The sequence below is a fragment of the Nanorana parkeri genome, unplaced genomic scaffold, assembly GCF_000935625.1.
Source record: "Nanorana parkeri isolate BGI_ZX_2015 unplaced genomic scaffold, ASM93562v1 scaffold248, whole genome shotgun sequence".
Classification (NCBI taxonomy): Eukaryota; Metazoa; Chordata; class Amphibia; order Anura; family Dicroglossidae; genus Nanorana; species Nanorana parkeri.
This window is the reverse complement of record NW_017306516.1, coordinates 223,252-239,770: the sequence shown is the minus strand read 5'-3', so window position 1 is coordinate 239,770 and position 16,519 is coordinate 223,252. Positions and strand designations below refer to the sequence as shown.

At 39.7% G+C, this 16,519-nt stretch overlaps 1 protein-coding gene across 1 annotated transcript in view; it reads left to right on the top strand.

Moving 5' to 3' along the window:
* The first annotated feature begins 6,644 nt into the window (after positions 1-6,644).
* Positions 6,645-16,519, top strand: part of TMPRSS15 (transmembrane protease, serine 15) — a 229,782-nt gene continuing 219,907 nt past the window's right edge. The window contains exons 1-3 of the mRNA XM_018556698.1: positions 6,645-6,666; positions 6,987-7,105; positions 7,232-7,299. Coding sequence (XP_018412200.1) covers positions 6,645-6,666; positions 6,987-7,105; positions 7,232-7,299 — 209 coding nt within the window. The remainder of the gene's footprint in view (positions 6,667-6,986; positions 7,106-7,231; positions 7,300-16,519) is intronic.

Below are 16,519 nucleotides of genomic sequence, written 5' to 3'. Positions count from 1 at the left end.
TAGTTTGTGCAAACGACAGATGAAAACGACAATGTTCCCATAAATTTTCGAAGGAGCATGTTGGAAAATTTTTCTCCATCGAACAAATTTCTACCAAATTTCTACCCCCGGCCCCCCCCCCCTGCAAAAAAAAACACCCTCTAAGTTAATCTTTTTCTTAAGCACATTACATCTAATAGGATCAAAGCCAACATTTTTAATTTTGTGTTATAAGCCAAAATTACTCCTCTCACCTAATGTTGAATAATCATCTGCAGCATTCCGGCTTAGAGTGGCATGGAAAGCCCTGATTCTATGTAGCTTCCTTGCGGTTTTATTGAAAAAAAATGCATAAATAAAAAATAATAATTTTGCAATAAAAGGTGCCAAAGCCCCCAAGCTTCACTGCTGATTACTCAGCGAATACAGCATGAAAAAATAGATACAAAGAATTCTTCAAGGTCTCATCATTGTGGTCTTGCCCCACATGTGAAAAGTTTGCTTTAATTACATATTGTCCGTCGGTGACTTATACACAGAAGTTGGTAGGATAACCTGGTGGCTTACTGCTGTGAATGTAAAGATCAATGTAGATGCTTCTGAATATCTATTCAGCAGAAAGACCTATAGCACCAAATAACTGCCTTCACTGCATGTGGGTGCCTGATATAGAAAAGAAGTCAGACTATTCAGATTGTCTCTCAGCGCTTTATCACTTATAGAGACGTGGAAGGTTTGCACCTGACCTTTGTCTCTGACGCATTTATAGCTTTGTCAGCATGAAACAGATAAAACGATAGTTACATATTCATCTGTAGCCCATGATCTTATCCCATGCAATGTGAATCAGAGTGCAGCAGTCACCTCTCATTGTGTATTATCATGGTGTAGTGAACACAGCTTTGCTACTTGATAATATGACATGATAATACACACGGTAGCTTTTCAAGAATGTCCAATACTTCTCAATATCTGTACAGAATAGAAAGTTGAGCTAACACTGGATATAATTATGTTAACACTTTCCTGCGCCTAAGAAATGTTGATGCTGGAGTCATTTCCTGGGTCTTCTGATCATGTTATTGCTGCGATTGCCTGTTACAGTGATCACATGATCAGAAGTCTATTGTACCGGCTCCTAATCATTGCTATGTGACCAAGAGACATTTCCAGGGCCTCCTGATCATGTAATCACTGTGATTGGCTGTTAAAGTAATTGCATGATCATGAGTCCAATGTACAGGCTCCCAATCATTGCTATGTGACCACAAGCCATTTCCTGAGCTTCCTGATCATGTAATTCCTGTGATTGGCTGTTACCGTTATCACGTGGTCAGGAGTCAATTGTATCGGATCCCAGTCATTGCTATGTGACCATTAGCAATTTCCTGAGCTTCCTGATCATGTAATTGCTGTCATTGGCTGTTACAGTGATCACCTGATTAGGAGTCCAATGTATGGGCTCCCAGTCATTGCTATGTGACCACAAGCAATTTCCTGAGCTTCCTGATCATGTAATTGCTGTTATTGGCTGTTACAGTGATCACCTGATTAGGAGTCCAATGTATGGGCTCCCAGTCATTGCTATGTGACCATGAGCCATTTCCTGGGCTTCCTGATCATGTAGGTGCTGTCATTGGCTATTACAGTGATCACCTGATTAGGAGTCCAATGTATGGGCTCCCAGTCATTGCTATGTGACCATGAGCCATTTCCTGGGCTTCCTGATCATGTGATCACTGTTATTGGCTGTTACAATGATCACATAATCAGGAGTTAATTGTACCTGCTCCCAATCATTGCTATGTGAGCATGAGACATTTACTGGGCCTCCTGATCATGTAATCACTGTGATTGGCTGTTACCGTGATCTACGTGATGAGGAGTCCATCATACCAGCTCCCAATCGCTGCTGTGTGACCACGAGAGCACCGTCACAATGCTGGGGTCGTGCAAAAGTGCATACCTCTTTTTTTTGCTGTGTTTTGGTGCACAGCATAGCTCAGAATTGACACAATCATGTAAATCCTGGTGCCTGTGTAGTTCTTGGCTATGTTAACAAATGTCTGACAAATAACAGACCCCTTACTGCAACCCATTCAACTTGTGACATACCAGAAAGTTACAATGCTGCATTCTGATCTCTAGCTGAGAGAAGCTGCATGCCGCAGACTGATGACATCCATTTAGAGTAGGCAAACTTACTTGACATGAGATTAAAGACTCCTTTTTAATGAATCAAGCTTTTTTGGAAAAATTATACTGTACAGTATATTGAGACAGAACAAGAATGTGTTGATTCAGACTTCTAAACTTGCTGAAAGGTCCACTTAACCCCTTGCCGTCCGCCCATTGTAAAATTACGGGCAGGCGGCGAATGCTTCCCGGCGGGTGGATGTACATGTGCGTGATTTACTTGCTGGTTGTGCGCGCCCCCTAATGCACACATGTCCATTTACATCTGACTCCCCATAGACCAACATGGGTCTGGAAATTTCAGTATTTTGCTCATTGCAAGATGGAGGAAAAAACTGGACGGACAAGTATGTCACAATGGTGACATGTGTTCCAGTCAGCAGGGGATCCATGCATGCTGATAGGAATGTGTGAAAGGGTGCTTAGGTTGGATTGTGACAGGTTGTCTCCACATTTAGGAGTTTGCCTAGAGTTATGCTTTAAGTTTAAGAGGCATATGCTACCTGAAAAATGTACAGGTCTTGGGGGGGGGGGGGGTGGTCACATTAAAAAATGAATAAAAGTAAAGCTGTCCATTTTCTCCTGATTGTTTGAAGCAAAAGATAATGTGTTGGGTATTTTGACATTTTCTTTTCTTTTAATAAAAAAGGGTTATAAAAGCTTCTAAAATAATTGTGATATGCTACATTGCCATTTTAGCTAAATATAAATGTTTCATGGAGATCTTTTTAAACTAATATTTTCTAAAATATCACAAAGCACAAAGAAGGAGTTCAATTTTTCTTGAAGATCTAATGGTTGGTTTCCTTGTCCAGAATCCAATATCCTTTAGTTGTAGTTGTTGTGAGAGGAATTCTTGGTGTTGTAACAGATCACTCCTCATTTTCTCTCTTGAAATCAAGGCGCCAGTTCAAGGATTCAATGACACAATTTATCTATTACCTATGTTCTGACCGCTAATAAATGCCATGGCAAACCATCATGAAAAAAGCTTTTCTGTTATGTATGGAAGTGTCATGTTGTCAGGTGTCACAGTGAAGAAGAGTATATATTTTGGGGCTTTTTTCCTCTATGTAGAAAATTTGAAGTCAATATACCTTTAACAAATTATTGTCTTGTTTTTGGTAACTTGTGCATTTTTATATAATTACATTTGGAAGAAACCCAAAAGTTATAGAACAATTTAAACTCTGTTAAATGGTTGGAAATGAGCATTACCATCACAGCATAAAGATTTCAAATTTGATTTAAAGTATATCTAAATCAAAAATAAATATTGGACCTATAATTATTGGTCTCACTCTGGCAAGTGTGCTGATACCCAACATATGTAGAACGATTGTAGTTTTTGTACGTAGGCACACACAACGGATGTTTGCATTAATGAGCGCATGCTCACAGGGACAATGGGGACTATAAACTTTTTTTATTATTTTTACATTCATTTTATTTTTAATACGATTTTTAAAAAACGTTTTTCTATTTTTTTAACTTTATTTAAATTGCTAATACACAGGGGGGCTTACAAGCCCCCTATGTGATAGCATATTAGTAGTGACAGTTACTCTTTAAGGTGACATTAAGGGTCCAAAAGACCCCTAGTGTCACCTTTCCACTCCTATTACTTGGCTTCTGTAGCAATCAGCATCGCTCTCTGACATATTCAGCAGGGAGGAGATCAGCAAATGGATGTTCGCTGGTCTCCTCCCCAGCTTCCCGTCAACACATGGGATGCTGGTGTGTTGGGCGGGGGTGTCAAACAGGGGGGTGGGCGCTGTACTGGCCCCTGAAAGCCATTTGGCTGCAACTGAGCCGTCAAAATCAATTCCATTGTAAAGCCAACAGTCGGCTTTACAAATGTAAACAGAGTCCCAGCGGCTTTAAGGCCATACGTCGGTGGCAGCAAAAGGGTTAAAGTAGTACTGTGGGCTGGCTATTAAATAAATATTTACATATTCTTAACAAAAGATCAAATGAGCTTGTTATGAAAACAATCCATCACTGCAGGCACTATGGAGCAATTCATCCTCAAAATTCATAGCAAACTTTCATTTTCTCTCAGTGGCTAGTTCTGCTCACTCCCCAAACTATAACATAGCACCCTTTGCATCTTTCCAGCCTTCTAACCATTAAAGAGAAGAGGACAGAGTGCTGGCACCCAACTCAAATGACTAAAGCGCTTCTCTTGTTTTTATTTTTAAATTTTTTTTTAAATGTGATGTGCATAGGTAAGAATGGCCACAAATGTGAATTTTCCGCCATTCTGACGTTCCTAATGTTTCTTGTTATGCACCCACAACTGCCAGTGGGGCTGCAACATGGTCAATAAAATACTGGTCTGTTTAGTAAAAATGGGAATTGTTGTCAAAATTATTATTAGGAAAAACAATCATACGGCTTGAATGAAATCCGTAGTACATGCTTTCTGGTGTCTAGTGTAAGATAATATATTACGTTACCTAGAGCTAAAAGGAAACATGGGAGAAAGATGTCCCACATCAGATGTCAACTGCTGGCCATTCCTGCTGAAAGTGAAGTTCCACCTCCTATCAAATTGTAGAAGTGACATCATTTGATACCTGCAACAAATAGGACTTATGCTCATGCACCTTTTGGTGTATGCTTCTATATCTTGATAGTAGCTTTTTATATTTTAGGTGTATTTCTACTTTTGCAGCCAAATTTGAAAAAAAAACCTTCTATCTGTTTGTCATGTGTTCCTAGTCACACACCATACTGAAAAATATAAAAAAAATTATATTTCTTGCCTTTTAGATTTTTTTTTGTTGCAGCAGGCAACATGGCTGATTCTAGGCTTTTCTGAGCATCTTCACAGTGATCTGTCCTTAAAGAAAGACTTAGGACTAAAGTTTGAGGGTTGTGTTTCTTCCATTAACTTCATTAGCATGTAATGGAGAAGCCAGTATTGTAATCCTTTAACCCCTAACAGCCCCCCCAACAGTACACACGAAGGAGAAACAAGTAGAATTTGTAATTCTTCAAGAAGCCTAGAAACCCTTACCAAAGTAAAACAATTTAAACTACAAGGCATTCTTTATCTTTCTTTATTCTTTTATAGTTTTGCATTTTTAACCAGGTCCCCCCTCAAAAAAAAGTACATACTTAATAGTGTGCTAACTGTGCCCTCCCTGAGGTATTTCACTGTAACTAAAAAAATATTTATAAGCTTCTGTTTGTCTTTTTGGTCATTGTTTTGGTTTCCAACACATTGCAATGTTAGATATGTTGGTCCTACTAATGTGCAGTCAGCCCATGTGATCAGGGTATTTTACTGTTGCTGTAGTGCTGCTACAAAGATATCATCTGAGTGGGCTGGAATATAGTTATATTTGGGTTGACTTAGAGGGTAAAAGATTTGACTATGACCCTTTTAAAGTCACAACATTATAGTCACCCTTAAAAATTCACCACAGTGTACTTTGTGTCTTGCTATTTCACCTCACAGCAATGTCCCAGAATGCCTTTGGTCTTTCTGATGCCCTAGGAATGTGCCTGGTCCAAGCCTAGTAACCTGTTCTGTGCAGGTTCTGTTTGGGAAGGTAGAGGGGCACAAGGTAGCTGGCCTAGGTCGACAGCACTTAAAAAAAAACAGGCTCTTTTATATTTTGTAAACATAAATCCCCAGTACACAGAGAAATGTAGGATAAGCATAAAAAAAGAACATAAAAAAATACTCCTCTTCAAAGCACCCCTGGATGTAAATGCTTAACCATGATTGACTGCTGTCTATGGTGCAAATAAGCTAAAAGCCATTTCTTGAAATAGATTTGTATGAAACACACATCACTTTGAGTGCATATACAATGTCCTAAGGTGTTTGCAACGTTTTTAGGAAACTATAGATATTAAACACAGCTTGATGCATAAAACTTTTTTCAAACAAAACTTCAAAAAACTCAAATTTCAAATAACACTTTAGAAAGTGTTTATTTATGGAAACATTTAAATCATCACAAAATTGCTAGAAAACTTACGAGTGAATGGTGTTAGGTTTTAAGCAATTGGCTTTGCTCTTCTGGATTGCGTGTTACAATACCTGCACTGCAGGTTACAGGTTTGTTCCCTGCATATGAGAGCAAGTCTAATTAAGGAACTATGGGAGGGATAGCCACTTGTTAAAATGTAAATGTCTAGAAAATACAGACCCAGGATGTTTCATATTGTCTTCATTCCCTGCTAAAGTGCAAGTTAATCATAAAGCATTATCTTTACTTGCGAAAAGAGTATTCAAAAGCAATGAGCAGGTACTGGGACATGAATGTATATTCTCCGTTTGAAGCTACATCTCACATTTCTTTGAGCAGGAATCAATGAAGGCAGGATACATTATGAGGAGTTCTGTTTTTTCATAACATATTGGCATATAGACAATAAAGCGATAAAAGGCTGATGATTCAATTGTTCAGTGATGTCCACCATTTGCAACCTTTTCACCTCCATGTCCAGAGATGAGTAACACAATTGTGCAAGGTCTGAGACATAAGCCAAACCAGAAGTTAATATGTTCAGCCTCAGGGAAAGAAGGAAAAGGATGGACATGACTGAAACCTTTATACATCTAAACAGTGTGAATAAGGCTCGGGAAGGCAGTAGTTTCAAAGAAGTTAAGCTCAAGAACACAAATCAAAAAAAACTTAATTTAAAAAAGAGGGAGGGGGGGCGGTTTGGGGGGGCTTATTTTTTTTTTCCTTTTATCCTCTGTTTTTCTATGATTTTTCACTAGTGCTCAAAATACCCCACAACCATGTATAGTATAAGTTAGAAGTACTAATTCTATATATTTTTTCCAGATAAAATCAATACAGTGCAAGGATCCTTCAAAATAATCTCAGGAGCAACGTACACATCAGGATTACAAGATCCAGCCTCATCGGACTTCAAATTACTGGCTTTTGATGTCCAGAAAATGGTAAGATTCCAATAAACTTTTATTTTTTTTATACTATTCTCCCACCCATGTTTTTTTCAGTTAGTTCTTGATTACTTTTATTTTGGTTGTATTATTGATATGATAATAAGTGCTTTCTTTTACCAGATCAATGAAATCTTTCACGCTAGTCAGCTGAAGCTTGAGTATAGAACGTCGGAAATTCTGGCATTCCGGTAAGAGTAGAAAGAGCGAAGGACCTTTACATCTTAGTTGATTTAATTTGTTGTTGAAGTGTATGTAAACCCTAACAATGAACTTTTCTTTATTGGATATATAATTTAAAGTGTTTTGTTACATCTGATTGATAAGTGCAAAAAAATACCTTTGACACACATCTTGTAAGCTTATAACTTCCTGTGCTCTCTGCCTGTGCTTGAGGAGGGGTATGGAAATGAGGAGGAGGGAGGAAATTAGGAGACATCTGTTTTCTTTGTAATCTTTTAAAAATTAAGTGGGCAAGGCTGACATTGTGTTCTTAGATTCCCAGACATGTTGTCTTGTAAAAGAGAAAGATAGGAGCATTCTATATTACTGGCACAACTACAGTTGTTTTTATGCACTTGAAGCATGCTTAAAGGCATAAAACATGGAGAAAGGTATTGCAGAGATGTACTAAATTTGTTTTTCATTTTGCCTTGATGTACATTTTAACCAGTTTGCTTGGTGGCAAAGCCCTTACAAAACACCTTGCATGACAATGTTCACCTGCTGCTACTCTCAGAGAAAATTACAGTTTCCCACCAACGTCTGTATGTAAACAAGCTGGCGGGGATCCTGGCTGACATCACTGACCAACTATTATTATGTTTAATGATGCTACTCAGGATCCCCATCAGTTTGTTTACAAACAGAAGTCAGTGGGGATCTTTTCTTTAAAGGTAGAATGGATACTGCTGCTTAATGATAGATCCCCTGATTTGGTGTCAAACAGAAGCCAGCGGCGAGCTGTCATTTTCTTTTTGAATTCAAAGGTCAACTTTATTGTGTAAATACACGATACATGGAACACATATAGAGGTATAAACCATCCTGAATACAAGCAGTGTAGCAATAGTGATGTGCCCCTGGTGGAAGGGCAATCGTCATAGGGCTAAAAACAGCCCTGACTGGCATATCACGATGTATAAGCATTATGTACTCGTATGTCGATCCAACATTTCTCAGAGATAAGCACATCGCGCTTCTCTTATAGCATCCAAAATATAATATCAAAACCAACAAAAGAAGTAAGGCAATCGTGTTTTGATCCGTGTTCCCCCTCGCTTCGGATATCGAAACAATAGAGTAAATGGTGCAGGAGTGGCAACTAATTAAGTGGGGAGGAGAGGGGAGGTATACATATATCAAGGCAGGGCAGCAAGCGGGATAGAAGGGGGGAGAGAAGTCCAGAAAGAGACGGAAAGGTGGTGGAGCCGATGCGCGCATGGGAGGCCTCGGGGGTCTCTGCCGAGTATTGGTTAGATGGTGGCGGAGGACATCACCTCAAGGTAGGCGTCTGTGGCTCTATAAGCAATCCAAGGCCTCCAGGTGGACCTGAAGAGCTCCTCAGTATTTTGTAGTATGGAAGTCATGTCCTCCATCAGGTAAATCTCGTTAATCTTGGAGAACCAGAGGGAAAGACTGGGGCAACAGGCTTGTTTCCACATCAGTGGGATACACAATCGGGCAGCATTGAGAAGGTGCCTGGACAGAGACTTCTTGTATTTCGCAATGCATATGTCATTCAAGTGTAATTGACATGCCAAGGGATCGTCCGACCTATCCGCCACTACCAGGTCCTTTAGGATTCCGGTCACCCCCTTCCAGAAAGGCAGCAGCTTAGGGCAGGACCAGAAAATGTGCAGCAATGTGCCAGGCGCAGTACGACATCTCCAGCACATGGGGGAGACTTAAGGGAACATAGAGTGGAGGGCCGTCGGGACTCGGTACCAGCGAGATACTATTTTGTACCTGAGTTCCTGGGTCCTACACGCGATAGAAGAGTGGTGTGCGAAGTAGAGTATCCGGTCCTTTTGGGCAGGTGTAAGGTAAGTATTCAGCTCCTTTTCCCATTTCTGGGGAACTGTCATTTAAAGATAGTACTGGTACCAGAACCAAAAATATTCAGCTACTCATGTCCATTTTTTTAAGTAAAGCTTGCAACCTGGCCTTCAAAAAAGGCCAGAAAAAAAAATTATTCAGCTCCCATTAGACTTCAATGGGGTTGGACGCTATAACACTATGTTTAGGATTAGTAAATTTTTTGCTGGGTTCACCAAACCTCCTGGGTTTATCTCATCCTTAGTGACCATATTCTTAATCTTAACTTTACATTGAGGTCTTTACAGATGATGAAAGTTGACAGAACAATCTGTATGTATAAACGGGAACCACGACATAGACTCTTTACTCTGTTGGAAGCTTTCTGTCATTGATACTGTGAAGTCTCTGTACTGTTTCCTTGTCCAACCTCTTACTTAAGAAGGAGTCAATCCACCACTCAATAAAATATCTTGGTTCTGGTGGAAGATTTATGTCCTTGGTACTGTGAATTCTCTGTACTGTTTACATATCTGACTTCCTCCTTAGCAACGCATAGAGTATAGAAAATGGTGGTCCTAAAATTAGATTTAAATTTTTGAAGAGGTTCAAAAGGTCATCTCGAAAGGCAGCACAGAGCATCTACAATATTAAAGATCAGGCTCATCTCAATAAAATAAGGTCTAACGCACATATCAAATTAAACATTTGTTGCATCATATTTTCCCAGCCTCTGTTTTCAATGAAGAAGACCATTGTAGCCCTCTATATCACATTGTGATATAGAAAATGGTATAAATAGTTCATACTAGCTCATCTCTGTGACAAAACAGTGCAAAAACATCCCAATCTCACTTTCTTTGCTTTCCATTTAGTGGTGCAAGGCTTAAATAAATTATGTAATCCTTAATTAAGAAAAAAATACAGAAGTACACCTGCATAGTGTGGCAAATTAGACTTTAAACATTTATTATTATTATTATTACATAGGATTTATATAGTGCCAACAGTTTGCACAGCGCTTTACAATATAAGGAAGACATCACAATCACAATACAATTCGAGACGAGATGGTAAGGAGGGCCCTGCCCCTGATGGCTTACAATGTACAAGGGAGGGAGAAGTGATACATGAGGAGGTAGCTGTGTGGGGATGAATTGTTTGAGAATGTAATAGTTCAGTGGTTAGGCTGAGGTGGGATAGGCTTCCCTGAAGAGATAAGTCTTTAGGGAATGCCTAAAGGCAGTCAAGGTGGAAGATAGATGGACAGGTTGGGGTAAAGAGCTCCAGAGGATGGGAGAGACTCTGGAGAAGTCCGGGAGGCAAGTATGGGAGGAGTTGACAAGGGAGCTGGAAAGCAGGAGGTCTTGGGATGAGCGAAGTGGACGGTTAGTGTGATATTGTGAGACAAGGTTTGAGATATAGCTGGGGGCTGAGTTGTGGATGGCTTTATAAGTGACTGTTAATATTTAGAATTTTATCCTCTGGGCGAGAGGAAGCCATTGGAGGGATTGGCAGAGTGGGGTTGCAGACAATGAATGGTTGGTCAAGTGGATGAGTCTAGCAGCTGCATTCATGATAGACTGAAGGGGGATATCCTGTGTAGTGGAAGGCCAATGAGGAGGGAGTTGTCAAGACGAGATATAACAAGGGAGTGGATGAGTAATTTAGCGGTTTGATTGGTAAGGAAGTGGGGTATTTTGGAGATGTTACGACGGTGAAGACGGCAGGATTTGGATAGTGATTGGAGGTGGGGAAGAAAGGTGAGGTCCGAGTCAAGGACGACACCTAGGACCTTGGCATGGGGGAGGGCTGGATAGTTGTGTTATCAATCTTAACCAAAATGTTGGGTGAAGGTGCATGGGTGGGAGGAAATATCAAGAGCTCAGTTTTTGAAAGGTTGAGTTTTAAGTAGTGTTGTGACATCCAGACTGATATGTCAGTTAGTAGATTAGTGACACACAAGGACACTGAGGGGGTGAGTTGTGGAGTGGAAAGATAAATTTGAGAGTCTTGTAGGCCAAGCGAGTGGAGTTTTTTGAGGAGCAGCGGGTGGTCAACAGTGTCAAAAGTTTATGAATAAAGTCGAATGAACTCACTAATGTGTAGGTTGTGTGAAACCCCAAAACACAGCAGATGGGAGGAAATTATCCCAGCCTTCTGGGGCGCCTTATAGGGGTAAGGCGCTGGGGTGAGATTGAGGATGCTGGGAGGACGCTGCTCACAATCCTGCTGTTACCAGGGATGGATTTTCCCCAAAACATGCCCCTGGTTACATTAGTGAGACCCATAACACGAAAGGAAATGGAAGTAACCAGGATTGGAAAGAGGATGAAACTGTCAGCAGCTCAGGAACTTTGTGTTCACACAAGCATGCTTTTCGGTCACAGCATCCTCAATCTCATCCTAGCGGCTTACCCCTATGCTGTGTTTTGGGCGTCCACACAGGGTACTGTTGAGCTCTTTCATTTGCTCTTTCATTTGCACATAAGCTCTTTTCCTAGACTTGCAGATTTGTTTGTTGCTTAGGTTTTTAACACATTCTGATATCCCGCCATCCTCCACATACAAAACCAGGCACATCGTAATGTTCTTTGAGACAAGAGATGGGTACTGAAAACAAACCCAAAATGCTAAAGTGTGAAAACATTAAAAAAACAAGTCAGCTCGGTGTTGGTGGGTGGGTAGGTAAATGGTATGAAATTAATCAGGCAGATATTTGGAAAAGTTTACATACATTTTTTTATTATAAAATAAATAGAATAATAAAATACTTTAAGGTTGTTTCTTAAAATATATAAATTAAAACTGATGACCTTTATAAAACGAGTGTTTGTGGTTTTGTGATCACATGACAGGTGCAGCGATAACAGACCAAACAGAATTGTATCAACTTTTGTACAGTCTGGTAATATGTATAGGCCACAGGTTAAAACAGAGTACTTAAACAATTACAAATATGAATAAGAATAAAATCCCTTGGCAATTCTGAAGGGCATATCTCCAACTTTACCTTTCTGCAACTTGCACTTCCTGCCACCCACTCTGCTGAGGACTCAGCCACCTGACACCTCAGTCCACAAAGGGATACCACCAGGTGTGATATTAAATCAGGGAGGAAAAAGAAAATAGATAATGCAAACTGTCCATGCTGCCATGTAATGCTTTTTGTTCTAAAGAAGCTTATTTGTGACTTAATGTTTAATATAATTATGATTAATACCATTATACGAAGACTACATGCTGATGCCTGCTATATCAAGAATAAATTGCATATATGAACTCCCTGTTTACTTTTAATATTCTTATTAGTTGCTCTAGAGGGAGCATTATTCTCAATATAATGGCAACTTCCACTGTCAAATAATGTATTATGACAAAACCAAATTATGTACATTTAAAAAGTCTGCGTCTACTGCTTTTTTAAATATAAATCCAACAACTAGGTGTGCTTTGAAACTTTGCCTCCCTCCAAAAAGCTTTCTCTGCTGCCCAAGGGAGTGCATATATACAATTAGCATGTTCTGTTCCCCGAAAACACAGCAGAAGTTCAGTGTTATGGATATTGCAGTCCTCAATGTCAGCTTTTATGTTTCCCCAGCAGCAACAAGACGGCCAAAAAGTTAATGAACTCAAGTTCACAAAGGACACAAAATTTTCTATTCATGTCTATAACTGAATACATTTAAGTGTGCATCAGAGGTTACTTTAGACAGTTACCTAATACAACCAACTTCACATAGTGCACAGATAAGGTCAAAAGCAGGTCAAAATGTTTTCTTGAAACAAGGTTATGAAAGCAAAATGTGTATCCGGTAATATATTTAAATATCAACCAAAAAGTTAAGTTTTAAAGAGACACCACCACTACAAAAAAAGTCAAAAAAGCTGTATGCAAAAGAAGAAGTAAAATACTTACCTCGCCAGTGGGTTGTGGCTTGGATATTCAAAATGTAGCGATCCACTGGCAGATGAAACCCCAGAGCGCAACAGGGGACCACCAGGCATCAAACACAATAATGCTAATTCTTCAGCCTCTGGAGCTTTTAAAGATGGCAAAGATCTATGTCCCCACCCAGTGGAGAGGTAATGATTATTTCCCTTTTCTTTTGCAGGCAGCTTTTTTTTGGCATTTTTTGGTAGTGACTAGTGATGCACTGATACCGATACTAGTTTCGGTATGGGTGCCGATACCGAGTATTTGGGTGAATATTCGTACTCGCCCAAATGCTCCGATACTTAGCACGAGTACTTCCTGTATCAGGAAGCCGGGCATAATTACACGCTGCCCGGTTTTCTGATTGGCCAGAAAACGGCTCCATGCTCTCTCGTCACTTGTGATGAGAGAGCATGGAGCCGACTTCCGGGCCAATCAGGAAGCCGGGTAGCGTGCAATGACGCGCTGCCCGGCTTCCCGATTGGTCAGGAAGCTAGCAAAGCCGGGCGCCATGTAATGACGCAGCGCCCGGCATTCTGATTGGCCGGGAAGCCGACGTCATGCTCCCTCGTCATCTCATGAATCATAATATTAAGAAAGTGACCTTAAAGCATTAGTTTGTATTACTTTAGAAAAAATGTGACCTGTCCCTTTAAGAAAAAGTATCGGTAATTGGTATCTGCGAGTACTTGATCAAAAGTACCGGTACTCGTACTCGGTCTTAAAAAAGTGGTATCGGTGCATCCCTAGTAGTGACAGTGTCAATTTTAAGTGAACCAGCTCTAGGCTAAAATGTTATAAGGTGGCAACAGTTCTGAAGCGCAGGCAGCCATTCTTCAAATTGACCACTGTGTCCTTGTGGAGCCATGTGGCTGCTGAGCCAAGCCTGTACTTGGGGCCTTGACTTCTGCCTAAATTAAGATTAAAGTGCACCTGTACCCAGACCGTGGACATTAAACTATTTACACATTCTTAACAAACAGTAAATAAAACAGTAAAACAAGCCATCCTGAACTCTAACCTTATTGTGAAGTTATTAAAATATCCTTAAAGATCCCAACAAAGACTCTAGAGCTTGGTAGAGCTTAGAAACACCTTCTGTTTGTCTACATTAGGGGGCTGGCAGGCTGCCAAGTTCCTGTACTCCTAGGACAATCTTACCAGTTTTGTAGCTGGTATGCCTGGGTCACAGGCGCCACACTAGGCTATAGACTCTGGAGGCTCTTCAGGGACAGTCAAGTTGAGAGGTGCCTGACCCAACAACAACTTGTGCCATGGCAGGTCGTATGTGACAACGGCACTAACTTGGCTCATATCCTGAACATGGCAGTCCAGCAGTTTCTGGTTACATACCCTGGCTTTCAGGATGTCATGCAGCAGGCCAAAAGAGTCAGTGGCCACTTTGGGAGTATGTGCACTGTCTTTAAATATTTTTACTAGGTTGTTTTGTCAACAGAACACAAACTAGACAGTTTGTTTTTTCAGTTTATTTATTTTACTGCTAAAAACATATTCTAGTTAGTATATAAGCACTCTTTAAACACTTTGACTAGGCCGCTTTGTCAACAGAGCACAAACTAGCCAGGCTTAAAAAAAAAATGTAAGCATTATAGTATACTTATTTCACCCCCAAAATATTGTAGTAAGGGAAAGTGTGGTCTTTAAAAACAATAACTAAGCTAAGCACTATGCATGATCACCTAGGTTTCCCTGCCATCCATTAGCTTTCCCTAAATACTCTGTTTCAACAAACACTGAACAAAGGACCTTGGGAAGCCTGAATTTTAAAGGGAGGGAGCTGGTACATTAGAAAACCAAATGATTGGCCTTTTTAAGCCACCTGACCACAGTTCAGAGGCCAGAAAGTGCATGATTGGTAATTGATGCTATGGTGGCAAATAACTGCATTAGTTCACCATTTTTTGGAACTGCAAACAGCTAGAATTTAAGTCAAATTCCAGGATGAAAATAAATGCCTCTGAATGGTGCTAAACTTATCCCCGGAGTCAGTTTAAATGCAGAAATGTCATGTCATGTCCCGACTAGAATGTACCTCTAAAGCAAGAAAAAAATTCAAGGTAATGAAACATTTAGCTAAACAAGGCAGTGAAACAGTTTACAATGGCTATCCCAAAAGCTTGCTAAGGGCTAAGTGGTACATGTACTCTGGTTCTACCCATTTGTGTTAAAACACACAAGCTAAAACATATTGAATGAATTCTATAATCTCAATGACCTCCACAACTCCATGGCACTAACGTTGCAGATATAAAACCACCTTAGTGTTAAAAATGCGTAATGCATTGACTCAGAACATCAGCAAAATAAGCCACCCTGGGCAGAGATAATGGGCACAGAGAAGTCAGAACTTGCAGAACAGCAGCAAACTATTTGTTCAATAGGCAATGACGCTGCAGGATTTAGCAAACATCAGTAATTTTGGATCACTTCTGTAAATTAGAAGCTGCTGGTATTTGTGCATGCAATGTTCTTTTCCATTCCTCATTACAATTGAATTAATCCAGGCCAGGCTTAATTGCATTTACATTTCTTACATTTGGCAGTCATTACTTCAGAATCCTAACACTTCCTAATAGAATCTAAAGAAAAGTCAGTGACCATCTGCATGAGGTAAACAAGGAGGGGATTCTCCAGCTTAGGAATGTGTACATAAATGTATTATACAAATGCATAGTTACAAATACAGGCTAACTTTTTACATTCATGGGAATGCATAGTGGTTTTTTAAAAATTATATTCAGGACTAAAAATAAAATTATTTTAAATTCAAGTAAATATAAAATAAATATGTACTATTTGTAATATTTACTTTTCCAACCAGCAAAATAAGCTCTAGGCTGCATTTACATGTTAATCTGTCTACTCTTAGGTTTGATGGAAAAGACAAAGATTCTGTTTACAGAATCCAACAGCCCAAGCTCAAATTTACACACACAGCTTAATTATCAGAGGAGTAACTAATTTCCCTCTCAGACCCTGCTATGTTCAGACAAGGTCATATAGAGTTTCAGAGGAAGAGAGCCTGAAGATAAACAACTTCTGCTGTGCTCTCTCTTTAAAGAAACATTTTCTTTGCATTAAAAAATAATAAAATATATTTTTATGAAAACATTGCCTGCAAATAATGTTACTTTAGAGGGTTTAGTTTTTTTTTAAATAAAAAAGGGACCACTGCAACAGAACATTTCATGTAATGGCACAAGGTGTTCCACACCTTATCTCTCCAAGTAATTAGCAGTGGAACCCTCATGGCACTAAGACAATAGATGGACAATAGATGGACATCTTAAAAATAACAAACCACACTGTTTTTTCTGTCCATGCTAGAGATGAATGGAGATAGATAAATACTGTAGATAGCAGAGAAAAGAAAAAAGAACAGACAAGTAGATTATACACATGCAGACACAGACAAA